Here is a 19,883-nt window from a genome sequence, read left to right as displayed (position 1 = left end):
ACACCAGAAAGTGGAACTGCACCTAGGAAACTATTAGATCGGCAAATGTCTATCAATAGTGTTCCTAAGAAGGTAAAGATTTTGTTTCTCTACATGAAGTATTGCAATAAAATCTTGTGATCCAAAATGTGAACTGCAAAATGAATCGATAGGTGATAGCTCATCTTCTGAAGCTTCCTAGATTGCAACGAAATAGCTGATCTTTGCGATAGTGCAGAACGTATCTTCTCAAGTGAACCAACTGTTTTGCAGCTTAGAGCTCCTATCAAAATATTTGGTGATCTCCATGGACAGTTTGGGGATGTTATGCGCCTTTTTGATGAATACGGTTCACCATCCACAGCTGGAGAGACATTGCTCATTTGATGAGACATTGCTCATTCTAGGGGACTATGTTGATAGGGGCCAGCACAGTCTAGAAACAATCTCCCTTCTGCTTGCATTAAAGGTATTACTAAGCGTATATGTATGCATGAGGGCATTGGTCGTTCTATAAACCATATGGAGGAGCAGATAGAGAATATACAACGTCCAAATACAATGGACGCTGTCTCCATTGTGCTCACGGATTTACTATGGACAGTCCATGTCTTTTTTTTTTATGTTGTTATGTTTTTTGGTCCAAGTCTTACTAGTTTGTTGATTTGGAACTTGTTAGGTCGGATCCGACCGAAAACGACAGTGTTGAAGGTTTAAGACCCAACGCTAGAGGCCCTGGATTAGTTACTTGTGGGGTGAGCAATCTTCCTTTGCTCCTAATAACTTACCATATAGAGAAGTGTTTATTGCTTATGCAGCCTGACCGTGTAATGAAGTTCTGTTGCCTTTTCTATTATTCTGTATCATATAGACATTGGGGCTTTTTGTCTTACTTTTATTTTTGTTATCAGCTCATACTTTTTGTAACGTTTGTGTTGATAATATAAAGTTCATGAGCGCTTTCACTTAATGATTAACTTGCTCGGGATTTCATAAGGTTATAGACAAAAAAAAATATCCATCTCTTGTTTAACCATCCTATGATAGACGAATTCAATTTCTAAATTTAGTAAGACGCTCATGAAGTTATATACAACAGATAATCATTTTCCATAGCATTCAGCTGCGAATAAAAATAGAAATAATCTGGGGCAAAACGAATAGAAATAGAAATAATACAAGAAAGTGATTTGTACTTGGGGTAATGAGTTCCGTACGTTGGTGCCAACTTGGCACGGGCAAGGGGTGAGTGTAACTTGCACCATCCGCTATCTACTTCCGCGTTCTAACCATGTTCTCTTTCCCTTTTCAGTTTAATATTATTTGCAACGATGTTGATACACTAATCTCATAATCTGTACGTCGCTTTTAGTTAAGAAAAAAATACTGGTGGATATGGTCATTATACATAAATGAAAAAGTTAGACAAGTAGTCAAATGAGATAAGGTAGGTCTAAAATTGTTGTATACCATTTGTGATTGAGCAAATACCCTAATAGAAAGATAGAAAACGATTGGATACATGACAAATTGACAAACTTTTTTATTTTGGAGTCTTTCATGAATCATGATTAGTCATGTCAATAGCATAACCTTATCGAATGTTTTTATTATTATATTTTGTCTCTCCACAAATGTCAATACTGGAAATAAGATTATGTTTGATTTGATTACACATTTGTAATTAATCAGTTTCACACTGCCTTCGGGAAATTTGTATAAATGGGGACGTTTACAGCTTTAGTTTATGTGATCTTAACTAATTTAAACGTGAAAGTTAAATTTAGTCTAAGTTTTACTTCTAACTACTTTTAATCAATTCGATTGAAAATATTATATGTTACGTGAAGATTTTTGGGTAATTATTTTTTTCAAGCTCTAAACAGAAATTTTTTTTACTGTTAAGGGAAGAAAAAATGAAGGTCTAAATTACATATTTATTTAATATTGATCTTAATGGACATATATCAACTGTGAAATAGGATATCAAATGTTGGAAACCACTAATAATTTTTTATATAAAGAATTTCTGTGGGCGTGACATTTTATTGGCAATTCTGGAAACAAATTAACAATGAGAAGTAAAGCATTGCTAGCTACTAATGGCTCTGCTTTTAAATAGCAACAAAGTAGAATTTGGTTACGGAAGTACTCTGCCTCTAATTAACAATAATCTCGTCTCTAACTAAAATAATATTTTCAGTTTTCAGAGCTTTTAACCCCCAAAATTCGAAGTACAACGCACCAAAGTTATATTTTTAAATATATAAAAAAAATATTTCACGAGTCCCTATCCTAGATAGGTGTCTCTGTTGCTGTTTATAAATAACATCGACCCATCGAGACAAAACAGCATGTCTTCAACTTCTTCCTCTCCTTCGGAACTAGTAAAGAGAATCAAAACACTTGAGAGGTGAGTTATCATTCAAAGGTGTAGTGATGGAGAAAGTGAGAGAAATAGTGAGAGAAGGGAGGAGAGTAGGAAAAGAAGACCCAAGAAGAGTAGTTCATGCTTTCAAAGTGGGACTTGCTCTTGCTTTTGTCTCTTCCTTCTACTATTACCAACCTCTCTATGATAACTTTGGTGTCAATGCAATGTGGGCGGTCATGACCGTAGTTGTTGTCTTTGAATTCTCTGTAGGTCAGTTCCACATGTGATCAGAATCAGCCTCTTTTGTCTGAAATGAAAATGGTCTAGTTGTTTTGGTATTGTTGCTATAGTTGTATCTTTAACTTTGGTTTGGTGTGTACACAGGTGCCACACTTGGGAAAGGAATAAATAGGGCAGTGGCAACATTAGTAGCCGGAGGACTAGGAATTGGTGCCCATCACCTAGCAAGTTTGTCCGGTCCAACAATAGAACCTATTCTTCTCGCCATCTTCGTGTTTGTGCAAGGTAACTCTCGTTATAACTTATAACAATCGTACCATTTTAGTTTGGTACCGAGAAGTTTTGGGCCTTCGGTCCATAATCTCACCATAACATATATTTTCTATGTTTCAGAAAGAAAATCTTGTTAACTTTTTTTTTAATATGTGTTTCATGTTTTTAATCATTTTATTAGTTAATAATGATAAACTACAAACTTCAAAATAATTGTACGAACAAAATACCATGATCTAAAATTATTGAACAAATATAGAAAATCATACAATTATTATCGAAATTAATATATTTTTAATAATATTAAAACACGCATAAACATACATCTTATAAAATATAACGATGAAAAAAATTGTTGCTTTGGGCTATTCTAGCTCTGGACGGTCCCTGTTACACTAGTCAAGCTACTTTTTTTTTTTGTAATTTCTAGTCAAGCTACATGATAAAACTCATTTGCATACATGATAAATTTAAAGATATAGAACGAAGAGCGAGGGCTAATGCATGGTGTATTGTATATGTGCAGCTGCGTTGTCGACGTTCGTGAGGTTCTTCCCGCGGGTGAAGGCCAGATACGATTATGGGATACTGATATTCATATTGACGTTCTCACTGATATCAGTGTCGGGGTTTAGAGAAGACGAGATATTGGACTTGGCCCATAAGAGACTATCGACAGTGATAATGGGAGGAGTCAGTTGCGTCCTAATCTCTATCTTTGTCTGTCCTGTCTGGGCTGGACAAGACCTTCATTCTCTTCTTGCCTCCAATCTTGACACACTCTCCCACTTCCTTCAAGGTTTTTCTTTTCTTTCTTCCCTAATTGCAATTCATTTATGTATATAAAAATGCAAAAATATCCTCCAAAAATATGTTCCTATAACTGATTTATTAAGTTCCTAAACTTGTAGGATATATTTGAAGTGTGTGTATTACATTTGAAAAAAATTAAAGATTGTGGTATTTTTAACAACATAGATATGATGATGAATTAAAAAGCTTTAAATTAGCAGAATTTGGAGACGAATATTTTGAAGCGACAGATGATGGTGACATCAATGAGGTGGAGAAGAGGAGAAAGAATCTTGAAAGATATAAAAGTGTTCTCAACTCAAAAAGCAATGAAGAAGCTTTGGTGGGTAGTGTACTCTCTTTTATAACTAGACCCTTTTGCAATAACTTGAAATGGATTTTGTATTGATGATGTATTGTTAAATTGTGCTTAGGCTAATTTCGCAAAATGGGAACCTCGTCACGGCCAATTCAGATTTAGACATCCATGGCAACAATATCTTGCCGTGGCTGCATTACTCAGGCAGTGTGCTTACCGGATTGATGCCTTGAACTCATATCTCAACTCTGATTTTCAGGTAGTTAGCATTTATAAATAATTTGTTTTCTAAATAGTTTCGCTTATAACCTATTTACCACCTATTCGGGGACTTAAACGTTGTCTAGACCAATATTTTTTAACACTCGTAAAAATATTTAATATAAATAAAACATAATGGAAATTTTTAGTCTATGTTTTAATATAGTAGATGGTTTTAATAAGAATGTTATGCATAATAATATGTTCTGTTTGCCCTTTATTTATCTTTTTGTTAGATACCAATGGACATAAAAAAGAAGCTAGAAGAACCGTTAAGAAGAATGAGCTCGGAGTCAGCCAAATCAATGAAAGAAATGTCCATTTCACTAAAGAAAATGACAAAATTATCATCTTCTGATATACATGTCCTAAACTCACAATCGGCCTGCAAAGCTCTTTCTACTTTACTCAAATCAGGCATCTTGAACAATGTTGAGCCACTACAATTGATCTCACTGACGACTACAGTCTCTCTTCTCGTCGATATTGTTAATTTAACTGAAAAGATCTCAGAATCAGTACATGAGCTCGCATCCGCTGCAAGGTTTAAGAATAAGATGAAGCCGACCGCATCACTGAAGAAGTCGGATTCTGTAAGCGTTGGTCGTGCTGCAGTGCCAATCAAGTCCCACGATAGTGACGATCATGTAGTCACAATCTTATGTGATGATGATGTATCAAACACTGTTGACCAGTGGCGTGGAAAGAGTTCAGTGGACTCTTGTCACCATGTCGCTATAAAAATTGATGATGATGATTCAGTCCATGAAAAACATGAAGATGGTGAAATACATGTACATACGAGTTGTGACTCATGTGGTCCGACTAATGCTAGTAATGTTTTAGATAGTAGTAGTAATAAGAGAATTAGCAGTAACTAACTATTTGTTATACGATTTAGGGGTGGCGGGGATGGGACTAATGGTGAATATTAAATAAAGTTCTATTGACCATGATTTCATTTTAGTCTAACTCTACCATGTATTTTTCTCTGTTTATCGTTTTTTCGTTTCAACTAAGTTTCAATAAAACTAAAATGTGTCACGCCATATCTTGATACTTCTCGATACTAAATATATATATTGAATCCAAAATAGTACAAAAAAATCTATGTTTGTCAGAAACTAGTATTATAAGTATGTGTATATCGGTCATTAAATTTTCCAAAATTACGAAGTTACGAATTCATGTTTTTTCATTGACAGAGTTATTGTTATGTCGCTCGACGGATCAAACTCTTCATTAAAAACTATGATATTTAACAAAATAATAAAATTAGGGACACTGATTGCAGATTAATTCATAATTTATTGTTTGAACAAAAAAAAATCATAATTTATTTAAGTTGAAAAATAAAAAGTGTGCAGTCAAGTAATTAGAAAAGTGTTATACATATGTTGCACTTAGAGAACAGATACGAATATCCGTAGAGAAAAAGGTAGAATCATTCTTATATAGATTATGAATGTTGCTTGATGCCTTATGTCTTCGAAAGTTCTAATAAAACAAAGAGATATTTTTGTCTAGGAGAAATTTGATTGATAAGTGTTATTGCGATATGTCATTATTAAACCCTACGAAAATGTTTAAAGGAGGCATGTTCTCGTAAACTCACGGGCTCGTGCTCCCTTTTTTTCAACTGCTTTTTCAAACATCTCGAAGAAAATGGCGGGCAAGTTAAAGTGGAGGGTAAGTTAACCAGCATTAGGTATTTGTCTCCATTATTAAACTTCAATTTTTAAAAATATTTTGTACGAAGATCCGTCATCCATTATTTGAAAAATGCTTTCAATTACTTTTATACATAATTTTTTTTAAAAAAATTTTGTGTTAGTATTGTTATTGTACATATTGCATATTGCTAACAAAATAAAAACTTCAAAAAGGTCTCAACATCATGTTTTAAAAAAAAAAATTATATTGAATCTGGTTAGAAAACATATTTATCACAAAACAAACATATTTTAATGGTTTTTCTGTACCGAGAACTAAGCATTGCTTGAATCATGCCAATCAAATTTCATGATGTGATGGTCAATGTTGTGACATCTTATGGGATGCTGATATATCAAACACTGTTGACCGGTCGCAGAAATAATGGTTGTTTCTTCTTATCTTAAGGCTAGAGTCTAGCTAGAATCAACAGACAACATATAAGTTTCTTAGGAGGTAAATGAACTAAGAATAAGGGAGAATGGGCTCTCTCACATCACATGAGCCAACCTCAAAAATATATGGGTCCAAAGATGATATAGATTACGAAATCATATATCCACTTTGTCATGTATAATTTTCACATAAGTTAGGGTATAATGAAGTCAAAAACACATGTATTTCCCATTTATGTTATGCCATGTTTCTCATGCCCAAAATATTGTTCTCCAAACTTCCACTAGGAATGCCACTTTAAGTTTCCAGTGGATTGCGGAATGCCACTTTAAGAGGCTTTCCCAAGAAAGAAGCAACTCTGGCCCAACACTCAGAAAACTAAACCTGATCAACGGCCTATGTTAGAAAAAGCTTGAAAAAAATCCACCACTTTGTTACAAAAAAAAAAATCCACCACTTAGGTCTGAAAAGACAGACTACTATCAGTCTCCATCAACATTCAGGTACACACAAAGCACTAGTAAAACTAAAACCACACCCGAAATTCAACATAAATATTTTATATAATTAAAAATAAAATAAATATTTAAAGGATGCCAAAAGAATAATAAATACAATATTTTAGGGAGTCGATGGAATCCAGTGGTGTGTGTCACGTTATAAAAGTCAGAGTTAACACTTTAATAGACAGCTTCACTTATCATGAGTGCTCCACTTGCGTATCAAAAAGCTCTTGAGATGCACCGTGCACCATCGCCTTCAGGCTTTCCGCAATTAATATTATATCAATCGAATACTAATCACATATTTAAATCCTTTTAAAAATGTTAAGGACGTTCCAGATTAAACGAACCACTAAAGAAGAAACAAACAAAAGTCTAGCGATAACGACGTTAATGCGTTTCGAGTCAATAGAAGTTTTCTATTACTTGCTAAAAGTTCTGCTGATGTGATCTTAACCGTACAATTAAAGTGTCGAAAGGTACACTTAACATTTGAGCCCAACAAATATAAAAACGCGTTCAGATTTCTTTTTGACTTTCGTATACGTTTTCATCCAATAAATTATAACTAATGTATGTTTTACTGTTTACCATTGGGAACAGAGAGATGAATTACCTTTCATCAGTTAGGTAGAATAGCTGCACCTCACTATCTCTCTTGTTGAATTGTGTCTAATAGTCCACGTAAACGAGAAGCAATCCCCTCTTACCGGATTTGAAGGCATTTTTCAAGGCCATTTAACACAAAAAGATGGGCCTGTAAGTATTTTCTTCTCTCTCTTTTACATTCTCATTTTGATGATTTTACTTGTCAGTTGTTCAATGTTTGCGCTACATATGGGGAAGTCTGTATTATTGAAAATTCTCACGGTGGATTAGTTTCCTTTGTAGTTTCTCTGTTCTAAATTCTAATCCTTGATGACATTTATTACCATCATGGAATGTATTTGATGTCGTGATATTGTTAACAGAATCGAACAAGGCCCAATTATTCAATTTATAGATCTACCAAAAAAAGTTTTTAAAATACCTTGGCTAGCACAAGGCCCTGAGTTTCTCTGTGAGTCGGGCCTGCATTCTATTTAACATGTACAGTATATAATGTATCATTTTTGTTTTCGACAATTTGTTATCAATGAGCAAGACATGTAAGTTAATATTTTGGGTTTTTTCTTCTTTCTGTCACTATCCGAATTTCAATCTGGCTAAAAATGCAAACTCTTGTTTCCAAAAATGGATAAAATTAAAATAACATCACGAGAAATTACATATATTAAAAAGAAAATTAATTTCAATAACCACCAAATTTGTTATAATTATTAGTCTAACCAAGAAATAATTGAACATCAAATTTTCTAAATATATCAATCATATTAATGCATGGTATATTCATGTATTTTTTTTTATAATTGTGAGGATCCGGAGATCGAAGTCAATCGATTAATTTTACGAGGTTTTCAGTAGCCAAACATTCTTATCATTTAAGGCAGTTCGGATGGCCAGTGGAGATCCAACTGCGGGTTCGCCAATACGTATCTAATTCGTGTATTTTTCAATAACATGATTTCTTTTCTCCAAAATTTTATCAAGTCAAGCAAATATATAGTGGTGCGGATAGTTGTAGAGCATCTTAACCAATGAGTATCTAATTCGTGGGAAATGTGATTTCACGAATTCTCACGAGATTTTGTATCCCATCTCGCAAATTTGTTAGAAAATAAATTGGTTTTATTTACCATCGTTATAGGGAAATTAGAATTACATAACCTTTTCAATATTATGTTACATAATAAAATTTAGATAGAAGTTTTGTTTGACAAACATTTTTCTAAATGAAATTTAGGCACAAAGATAATTTATCTTGTAAACTAGTTTCCATATTGTATACTATATGATATACATATATTCATAATTGATAATGTTGTATTATTTTCCTAAATTAATAGTGGAAGAAATTGACATAATGGATCGCGTAGCAAATAAGTAATGAAAGAAAAATCTTATAACCAGTTTTACAATGTTATTAGATTCTGATTCATCTTTTAAAATAGCGAGTATATTTTTGTCTTCATTTTTATGAAAATTTTAATTTTTATATTTGATTTTTTGTAACTATATTCGTGTTTATATTAGTTTGATTTAATAGAATAGTCTATAAAATAAATGAAATATATAGTTGGACATAACATTTATCAGTACGCTATATTTTCATTTTAATAGAATAGACACTACAAGAAAAACGCGTTTTTATAGCGGACGAATAACGCTATATAACAATACGATAGCGCTTTTCCAAGCGTTGTATCATCGCCCATCATAATATATCGAGAGCATTAAATAGCGGTATTTTGTTGTGCTATCTTTGCTTCCGCTACGATAGCGCTTTTATTTCTGCAATTAAATATTCTTTAATAACATATATTTTTTGTTATTGTTTCTATCATAAAAAATTAAAAAAAATTAAAAAAATTAGAAACATAATTAAAATTTAAATTCGTTTATATATTTAATTTTTTTTATTAAATAAAATGATTTATAATTAAACAGGTTTACAAAAACAAAATATGATTTACAAATTAAAAGTCTTAAACCAAAACTTATTAAACCAAATAAACCAAAAATCTAAACCAAGATTAAACGTAATTACTAAGTAAACCTAAAACTAAAACTACTTTTCCCTAAGCCGTCTCCCTCCAGTCTATACAGTCGTCGGTGTCCATCCCGTCCTCCTCCATTCACCATTGTCCTCCTCCTCCATTCACTGTGTCAACCAAACCCTCACGTCTCTGTCTTCTATCCTTCTCTATCTCTCTCTCTTCTTCTTCTTGCTCGGCTCCGGGTCCACCTCCACCACCTCTGCCATCTCCACGCAACAGGTTCTTCAGATCCGGCGTGTCGACCAAGCCCTCACGCATCTTCTCTTCTTCTCCGCCTCCCTTCTTCTTCTTCTTCTTGTATGATTCCACCTCCACAACCAACGCTAGCTTCCTCTGACATCTCCACACCACAGCTTCTTCAGATCCGGCATCGTTGAAGACAAGAGAGGCTCCGTCGCAAGATGCGGTTGACTTCGTCAGCTTCCTTTCTCTGCAGAAGAATCAAAACACACAAACACAATTAGAAAATAAAACTGATGAGAAACCAACACATGAACTTTATCAATCTTTTAAAACCCAGAAAATGTGATTGAATAAAAGCAGAGATTGTGGTAAAGAGAATAGAAGAGAGATTGACGGGAGATTGATAATAATCTTTAGAAAGAGAAGACCAAAGGTCTACAAATCTGAAAAAGAAGAGGAACAGATCTGGGCCTTCAAATATAATCTCATCCAACGGATGAAAAAGTGATCCATGTGCTTAAAATTTTGGCCAATGAGAACTCTTCTTTACACACAAAAGAATACCTCTTCGTTGTTTCCTTTTTAACGAGAAACTCTTGTTGTTTTTGGTTATTATACATGTATTTTTACTTTGAACAATAAAAAAACATGTATTTATAATTTCACAATCTAAAACTTATGAATTATACTTAAATGATTATGTTTCAAGTTTCTAAATCTCAGTTAATGCTTATATTCTTGTAATTATGATTAAATTTATATAACTAAAATTTTAAAATTATATCTTAGTGTTTATGTTTATAACTTTAAAGTTAGAAGTTAAGATTTAGGGTATAGAATTTGGTTGGAGATTTAAGGATTTGTGTTTTGAAAGTTATGTATTAAGATAAAAAGAACTAATTTTAAGTTTATGTTTAAGATTTGAAATTATAATATGAGAATGTTAGATTTTAAAGTTTGTGTTTAAAAATTTAGGGTTTAAAACTTGTTTAGTGTTTAGGGATTCAAAAAAGTAAATATAGCGTTTTAATTATGTTTGCTATTAAATGTACGCTACCATAGCGTTTCCAATTATGTTGCTATAACATAGCGTTTCCAAAAATACAAACGCTATCTAAAATTAACGGATATTTCAACCATAGCAGAAAGCGAAAAAAACGTTATCCTAGTCTGCTATTAAAACGCATTTTTCTTGTAGTGAGATATGCTTTAAGGACATTTTTGTTTTGTGAAATGATGTTTTTTAATAGAATAGATATACTTTAAGGGCACCTTTCTTTTGTGAAATGACAGATAAATCGTCAAAAAGTTGATCAATTCAAATATGTGCATCTCGTTGACTTGCGTATTTATATTTCATATACTGACTCTCGTGATGTCATAAACTTACGAACATTTTCATTTGGTAAATGGCCAGATACATCAATCATTTATCAATGAAAATATACACTTCGTTCCCTCCCATATCTTTCATAAACTACAACTATCAAATACTCCGGATATTAACATGTATGAAATACAATCCGGCTGCTATATGAATGAATACTTTTACAGAAGTGATCAGCGCTTTAGCTTTTAATCTATTATTCGATCAGTGTCGCAAATACGCACCACAGTTTCAACATAAAATTTAAAATGCATTAAGTAGATGATTGGTTGGCTGGTTAAAATATCAAATGTACCCTTTAAACGATATTTGATGAGTCATATATACCTTTGTAAGAAAAACTGAATCAAAGATGTAAATATGAAAAAAAAATTACAAGGGCAAATATTCACTTTACCATTAAGTATTCAACTCTCTTAGTTATCTGAAAAAAATATCTGCAAGTAAAAAAAAGAAGAACATTGTAGTGTAGTCCCCACTTGTCTCTCTTCCACTCCAAATAAACCCCATTAGTCTTTTCAGATTTTTTGTACACATCCTCCACCATCTTTCTCCTCTCTTTATCCTTCTTCATCTCTCCTTTGCCAGCCTTCTCTTTAAGTTATTCTCAAGATCAAATAGTTCCTTCTTTGATCTCACTTGCATAACTAAAATTTCATGTAACCCAAACAAGAAAAGAAATATCATTGAAGAGAAGCTACTAACTACAAATGTCTATTGATCCATCATCTGAACGTGTTTGCTATGTCCACTGCAACTTCTGCAGAACTATTTTAGCGGTAATCTCTCTCTATTTCCAAACTTCCTTATGTTAAAAATGGAAATCTTTCTCAGAAGAAAAGTGTGTTCGATAACAACTAAGAGATAGATCTCATTTTTCCTAACTTAATTCAACAGTTATGATATTATCTTTCTGTCAATTACTTAATTGGTGATAAATATTTTATGATGAAATTTGCATATGTCTTATGAATCAACTAACTTACTCGTCTGGCTGTTGATGAGGATATATAAGGGAAGTTTCGTAATTTGATAAGATAAACGAAACCCTAAAAAATGTCTTTTTCTTTTCTGGAGATGAATCTCTCTCTAACGGGTGATGAGATATATACCAAAATAAGTAAAATAAGTTCGGTAATTGAATCATAAATTATAGTGCTCAGAGCCCATATTTTAATTAATGAAATTTCTTGTTGAACAAAAAAAAAATTATAGTGCTCAAACAAAGTATACTCAGAGGAAAGAGCTCCTGAACATTTTTAGGGCTCTATGTGTAGGTTTATAGCTAGTCTACAACAAAAAGCATCTTCTTTCCCTGGTCTCGCAATTTTCTGAAGTTTCTTTGTCGCTTTAGAGATATATTTTTCTTTGGTGTTTTAGTAAATTCTTCATTTTCATAAATACTACTCATAATTCTCTAAGTTCCAATCGCCATTAGTACTTCCTGTATAAGAATCGGTAGAGAGTTGCTGCTTGTATCCGTGTGATACAGGCTCAAAAACTTTCACTATATAAGTTTTCCAGCTTTGTAGTCTGACTTCATAATTCTGTATGTATAACTGTAGTATGTGACACATGTATACATATATCATAGCAATCATAGATCATTGATCTACAAAGCGTGGTCCATGTAAAATGTTTACATCACATCACCAGTTGATAATGTTAAAAAAAACATTATTTGGTTCTCAAATTTTCCTTTTTCCTACAGTGAGGTGAGGCTAAATTTATTATATATATATATATATATATATATATATATATATATATATATATATATTCAATTTTGATTTAAATGTCACTATTTTTCCAGCTTCATAGGCTGCTGGCTTGACATTGTTTACTATTTAATGGTTTTACTAGATTTTGACCCGCCCTCCCAGAGTGTGGGTATATTTTTTGTTATAAATTTTATTTAAAAAAATTTCTATATTTGCAATTTTTAATCAGATTTTTTTTTAATATTAATTTAGTTTAGCATAATTTTTGGTAACTATATTAAATATGTCAAATTGCATAACTATCCACTTGTTCCATGTGCATTTCAAAAATTACTTTTAATTTTATTTCTAAAGTTTGCAACATATTATATTTTATGAGTAGTTATCTAATATAATTAGTCAAGAATATTCGTACCTGATTCTGAATCAATCCAAAAACCAAAATCTCATACTCCATTAGATCTAGTATTTATACTCGAACAGTTCTTAAAGTGTTATATCTGAAAACTAATTTCAAACCAGTATGCACGGAAAAACGAATAATTTTTTTAAAAATTACTTTGAAATAAAGTTTTATTATATTCTGTTAAATATGTGTGTCTAAGTGGATTAATATAGAATAACATTTAATAAAATTTAAAACATATTTTTAATTGAATGACCTATTTTAAACCCGTTAAAATAAATAAATTTATATGAATATTTTTCAAAACTCAAAGTATCACAATTTTAAAATATCTTGAGTTTTTAATTTGGAAAATTTCAAAATATATATGGTTACAAAATATGTTTTTAGTGTGTAAATACTTACAAAATATGTTTTTAGTTTGTAACTACAATAATAAGTCAAGTTTCATAACTATGCACTCATGTCATATGTATTTGAAAAAAAAAACTATTTTTAAATTTTATTCATAAAATTTGCCACATACTATATATTTTAGTAGTTTTTATATTATATCAGTTATAATTGCCATGTTTTCTTACTAAACTTAAGTAGATGTTTTATAAAAAACATAACTGATACATGTCACCACGTTAATTACATCTCACGATGTCAAAAAAAACAATTGCATCTCAAATTCTCAATATATAACTGCTCGTCTTTTGTAACTGATTAAATTGAGTGGGTGGACACTAATATAAAAAGAAAAAATAATTAGATGCAGTTAGAAAATTAAAGTAGATCCCGATTTTTATGGTTTTCGTAAATGGTGGTTACAAAAAAATATATTTAGATGCAGTTAGAAAATATAAAATTTATTTTTGTGTATGTATTGTTGAAAAAAATTAGTTAGACACAACCTTATCAATAGGTCATGCTGGAGAATTAATAGAATAGATGTAACTATTTAATAATATCCATACATTTGAATGTTTGATTTTGATGTGTGTTTACATATATCTGTATATATGTAACATATAAATCAGTGATTTATGATCCGTAACCTATCACGAAAACCTGACTAGAACACTTAGTCAAAACGTAGTTTATACTAGTGTAGTAGTGGTATCCCAAGTGCCATAACTCGTATATAAGTCATTTACTAAAGTGTGTGAGGTTTTAGAAGATTTTTCAAAAGGAGCAATCACTAGAAACTCTTCGAAGTTGATTGTTTCTAAACGTTATATATACTACATATAAATAAATAGTGGAGATGTAGCATCACTCTGGTTAGGGACAAAACGGGCACATTTAATTTTAAAAATGTTGAAGGTCGTCTTGCACAGAATAGGGGTGGTATTGTAGTGGAAAGGACAAAAGATTTGTTCTACCCAGTTCGAGCAACAATTTCTTGATCTATACAGAACTACAGACTGTTAAATCATGGCGGATCTTGACCACTTCGGATTGGATGCATACACAAAAATAAAGAAGATTATAATATAAGATGGTACCCTCACATAACGTGCTAATGACTTTATGGGCTGTGGTTAAGGTCAGGTCGTTTTCTAACATGACTGTCTTCTCCTTACAAGCCTTCATCAACCATTCTTCTCTCTTTACTATCTTTTATCATATTGCCTTGAGGATTGTGTGTCAGACATATAATAATCAGAACCCACCATACACAAAAATACATGCCTCATACATTTATATATACATATTCTTAAGTGACTCTCTTTTTTTTTGTCACGAAACTTAAGTGACTCTCTTACACAGTTTTTTTTTCATTTATTAATATAATGAATGCAGATGCATGACAAGTTTCAATGTTTGGATTATATTTAAGAAAACTATGGACCATCTTGACATATGAAAGATATAAAATATACTATCTGATTTCCTTCTATATAAACACACACAAATGTTTCAGATTAAAATGTACTAATATATATACATTTTAATTATTTAAAGGCATTGGCAAACCCTAAATATTGATCATAACCTTCAGTTGATCTTAAGAATTTTCTCTGACTAATCTATTAGCAAGTCAACAAAAGAAAAGCTTTTTTTTATACTGGAAAATATTAGTTCGATATGCATTTGTCAAATCAGTCCCTGTTCTATAATTAACCAAAAACGTACTGTTATATATAGAATGGAATAGTTAACATACGTACCATCCCAATAAAATCCATCGTTGGTTATTGCATGCAAGGTATAATTATGTTATACCCTATATATCACAGTATAGATTGTTCTAACGAACCAGTCGAATTATAGAATAGTGGTAAACAAGACAATAACTTGTCCGCATAGGCAAATGATTTAAGAGACTTTGCAAATTAATATGTTTGATCAGGTAAGTGTACCATACGCAAGCTTGTTCACACTTGTGACGGTGAGATGTGGCCATTGTACCAATTTGATCTCTCTCAACATTGGAGTGTCACTTCATCAAAGCTCTCCTCCTCCCATTCATCAAGATCTTCAGGTACCATAATAATCATTATGACTTCAACATTTTGGTAGAATTATGGCTGATATAGTCTTTGTAATCACGAAGCAGCATAAGCAACACATAACCTCTTCGGTAACAAGAAAAGAACACGGATCATCATCTAGGAGCTTCGATCATTTCTCGACCACATTGTCAGACCATGTAGAACGAGAGGCTCCTAGAATGCCTCCTATTCGCCGTAAGTCGCTCTTTACCCTCTCACATGTGATACACAAGTTATTTGAAGTTTGCGTACATATATATGCAATAAGTCCATAATTTCTATTTTTCATGGCAGCGCCTGAGAAAAGACAACGCGTTCCTTCGGCCTACAACAGATTCATCAAGTAAGTGTTAACTAATTTTAAGTTCTTCTATAAATGATATTTTCTCAGCTCCTTCACGAGAAGTTTAATAACTATTTATTCCTAATTAGAGAGGAAATCCAAAGGATCAAGGCTGGTAATCCACAGATTAGCCACCGCGAGGCGTTTAGCACAGCTGCGAAAAATGTAAGCTCCCTTCTTTTATCATTCTTTCACGTAATATATGAACTAAATAGTCTACGAGAGGTAGCTCAAAACAAAATTCTTTATAATTTACAGCACCGACGATGTCAGCTATGAAGAATATACAAATAAAATAGCATTTTGAAGTAGGAAAAGACAAACCGTAACTATAAATCTATATAATATAGTCTTTTCTTATAAAAAGCTTAGTAAAATTGTAATTCTTAACGCTATTTTAAGAAAAAAATTTATATTTATTAGATAACCAATCTTAAAAACAGATATGCAAACACATGATTAGATAAAATCATCTATTTCTGATAAGTATTAGAGATGCCGTAAACTAATTAGTGATGGGAAAATTCTAGGGTTTGATCTTTTCATTTTTGTGAGCTAGGATGAAACTTTTGAAATATAAGTATATGTATTGTAGTGGATTCTACTATGCACAAGTGGTGGAATGTTTATTACAGTATACTTTTGTAAAAACTAAATTTGCCATTTTTGTGTGTAGTGGGCACATTTCCCTCACATTCACTTTGGATTAAAGCTGGATAGCAACAAAAAAGGCAAGCAAATAGACCAGACAGTTGCAGGCCAAAAGTCTAATGGCTATTACTGAAGCTTTTACATATATATTAATAAATGGCTACTATATATATATGTATGTGTACGCTGATGATAATGGAAGAGAAGGCCAGGAAGAAGAAGATCATGCGCGCATTAGCATTACCTTACTTATATATATATATATATATATATATATATATATATATATATATACATATACATGTATGTTCCTTTCTTTTTCATGTGTGGTTTCCATCTATAACTTCGTTTCTAGCTTATATTATCCTAAATAAATGAAGCCCGAATATGGTTTTCACATTTGAACCTAATTATATAAGAAGAATCTCCTTTAAGAAGATCGTAATATCATTTTTCTTTTTCCTCGTTCTGAAAAGGTGTAACTTTTTGCGTGGTCACAAATTTATATATGCGAAGTTTATACTCAATAGCAGTTGTAGATACTACTAACGCACAAGCTTACAGGAATACGAGTGATTTTATATCAATTTCTATTAATGTTTAGAATTTTGAAATAATTAAAAGGAGTTTTTTTCAAGAATCATATGTAAATAGAAGTGTGGTTGGACTTTACATAGTTATTTCTGTATATTATAAAGATAGACTTATTCTTGGGTTCACCCCTAGAGTGAACCTAGAGGTTCACCCAACCAATAGGAATCACTCATTTCACAATTGATATCTTTTAAAAAAGGAAACAAAATATTATCAAGTTATATTATGTTTTTAAAATACAAAAAAAGTTAAAAATAAATAAAAATAGTAATATATGCAAAAAAAGTTTATTTTTTTTAACTTCGTCATCAAACACTAAACTCTAAATTCGAAACTAAAATATTAAACACTAAATCTTAAAAATACCAAATCCTTAATCCTAAAAAGAGTTTAGGGGTTAAAATTAAAAGTCTAATATTTTTAAGATTTATTGTTTTAGTGTTTTGTATTTTTGATTTAAAATTTAGGATTACCCAAGGGTTTATGATTTACCCAAAGGTTTAGGGTTTAGAGTTTAGGATTTAGGGTTTAATATTTCGATAATGGCACTGAAATATCTAATTTTTTTTTTGCATATACTAGAGTTTAGGGTTTAGAGTTTAAGATTATCCAATGGTTTAGCGTATACCCAAGGGTTTAGGGTATACTCAAGGGTTTAGGGTTTATGATTTAGGGTTTAGGTTTTTTTTTTGATGATATTAAAAATATTTTTTTTTATAAATCATTTTTTGTAACTACTATTATTTTTATTTTATTTATTTTAAAAACATAATATAACTTGACAATATTTTATTTCCTTTTTTAAAAGATATCAATTGTAAAATGAGTGATTCCTATTGGTTGGGTGAACCTCTAGGTTCACTCTAGGGGTGAACCCAAGAATAACTCATAAAGATATATGTACATATAAGCCCATGTATAGTAGTATGTACAGTAGTAATAGAGTGGTAAGAAAATAAATTCCATCTTGGGATATGATATGGTAACTTTTATGGTGCTGACTGCTGGGATTATTCTGAAAATCACTCATTCCAAAGAAACATTCTTTACAAAAAGCAAAGGCTCCCAATGAATAATAAATTGCTTGATTCAAACAGTTTTTATTTCTTTTTAAAGAACAATTTGATTAGAGATCAGTGCTCGTGTCTTCTCCTATCAGCCGCAAAACTCGCAATCCGGTTGAATATCATGATTATAATTAGTCACGCTTTTTTTCGTAAATTAATTAGTCACGCTTTTTTTTAGAAGGTCACTCCGGCAGCTTTGAAACTTTTATTTTGAATGGTTGCGCGCCTGATTAATTTACGCAAGCTAGCTAGCGAATTTTTGTATGACACAAATAGAATTTTGGAAAATATAGAAGTATATTGCTATGCAGTGACCATTTTCCCCGTTCACAACCATGGATACGAACTTGTCTATGTTATTATAAACATGAAATGTGTGTAGTATACTTGTAAATGGTCAAAATAATAGTTGTGTCAACACTCTCCAACACTCTCCAACACGTTCTTACTATTTTTTCAACACTCTCCAACACGTACACCTTCCATCGTCTCTCGTCCATGCACACACAATTAAAGAAAGAAAAAAAAATAGTAAGAACTTGCGTATAATAGCGGACATACATACAATGAAAAAGGGAAGTGAGAAAGAGAAGAGAACGTTTAATGAAGGGGGGTCCAAAAGAAAAACAGAATCTGAAACGTCAAATCATGTTAGTTGGGGGTCTTTGGATGTCTTTGGCTCTTTGTGCCCTCTTGACGGGTCTTGTCCACACACCTTATTAATCTTTCTTTTTTCACTGCGTTTTTTCTTCCATTATTATGTTTTTATTTTATTTTCAACTTCCATTTTCATTAGGGTTTTTGTTATGATCATAAAGTGAAACAGTATATATGTCATGTATATATGAACATAATTAAAAGTGACTAATTTTATAAACACACACACAAATAGTTTCTTTAAAAAGAAAAACTGTATTCAAAAGTAGACAACGATATTGAAAAGTAAGATTTGTTCTAGGAAACTTACATAGAAGATCATATATATACACTTCATTCTTCTTCTTTTCATTAGGTAAATTTTAGTTTATTTTTAAAATGTACCTTTTTCTTTTCTTCGACCATTTTCCTTCTATATATAGAGTGAGAAATAGATGTAGAGGTCACATACTTTTTTTTTCATTTGTGTATATCCATTTTAGAAGTATATATGGGTAACCAAAAAGTTGTAATATAACAAAATAAGTGTTTGTTAGTTTCTTAATTGAGTTGGTCAAACATACTATCTAGTACAAAGTGTTATGACATTTTTCATTGTTTCTCGGAGCATGCACTTAAATAACAAGGCCACGTTCTTATAAACAAACAAGAACAATTTCTGCAAGAAAAAACCTACTTAAACTATTATATTAAGCTTTCCAAAAGTGTGTTAATCATGAAGTCAAGTCTTCTTCGTTTATAAATAGACTTGCAAAATTGTGAAACATGCATTTATTGCAAAATACACTTATACCTAACCTATCAGACATAAGTTAGGAAGCAAACTTGTAGATTGTGAAGTTATGTGATCTAGGAAACTCGTGCGTGTTTAACCTGAAACAAGAACG

General features: G+C 31.6%; 2 protein-coding genes and 1 long non-coding RNA gene across 4 annotated transcripts; all 3 read left to right on the top strand.

The window, feature by feature from the left end:
- The first annotated feature begins 195 nt into the window (after window positions 1-195).
- On the top strand, window positions 196-894 carry LOC108858353 (uncharacterized). The gene is made up of 2 exons (XR_001950408.2): window positions 196-448; window positions 659-894. It is a non-coding gene; the product is annotated as an uncharacterized LOC108858353 (long non-coding RNA).
- Window positions 895-2,350: 1,456 nt separating this feature from the next.
- On the top strand, window positions 2,351-5,212 carry LOC108855555 (aluminum-activated malate transporter 2-like). The gene is made up of 6 exons (XM_018629406.2): window positions 2,351-2,620; window positions 2,735-2,875; window positions 3,390-3,662; window positions 3,877-3,998; window positions 4,090-4,233; window positions 4,472-5,212. The coding sequence occupies exons 1-6, from the start codon at window positions 2,419-2,421 to the stop codon at window positions 5,114-5,116; spliced, it is 1,527 nt and encodes a 508-aa protein (XP_018484908.1). The 5' UTR covers window positions 2,351-2,418; the 3' UTR covers window positions 5,117-5,212.
- Window positions 5,213-11,593: 6,381 nt separating this feature from the next.
- On the top strand, window positions 11,594-17,123 carry LOC108853058 (putative axial regulator YABBY 2). Of its 2 annotated transcripts, none has more exons than XM_018626525.2 (6): window positions 11,594-11,853; window positions 15,543-15,674; window positions 15,747-15,879; window positions 15,979-16,027; window positions 16,117-16,192; window positions 16,704-17,123. In XM_018626525.2, exons 1-6 carry the CDS (start codon window positions 11,785-11,787, stop codon window positions 16,809-16,811), a joined length of 567 nt encoding a protein of 188 aa, XP_018482027.1. In that variant the 5' UTR covers window positions 11,594-11,784; the 3' UTR covers window positions 16,812-17,123. The 2 variants fall into 2 exon arrangements, with proteins under 2 accessions (XP_018482027.1, XP_018482032.1); XM_018626530.2 differs by having other exon boundaries at window positions 11,595-11,853; window positions 15,750-15,879.
- Window positions 17,124-19,883: the final 2,760 nt, after the last annotated feature.

Source organism: Raphanus sativus, chromosome 1 (genome assembly GCF_000801105.2).
Source record: "Raphanus sativus cultivar WK10039 chromosome 1, ASM80110v3, whole genome shotgun sequence".
Lineage (NCBI taxonomy): Eukaryota > Viridiplantae > Streptophyta > Magnoliopsida > Brassicales > Brassicaceae > Raphanus > Raphanus sativus.
This window is presented reverse-complemented; position numbering and strand designations above follow the sequence as displayed.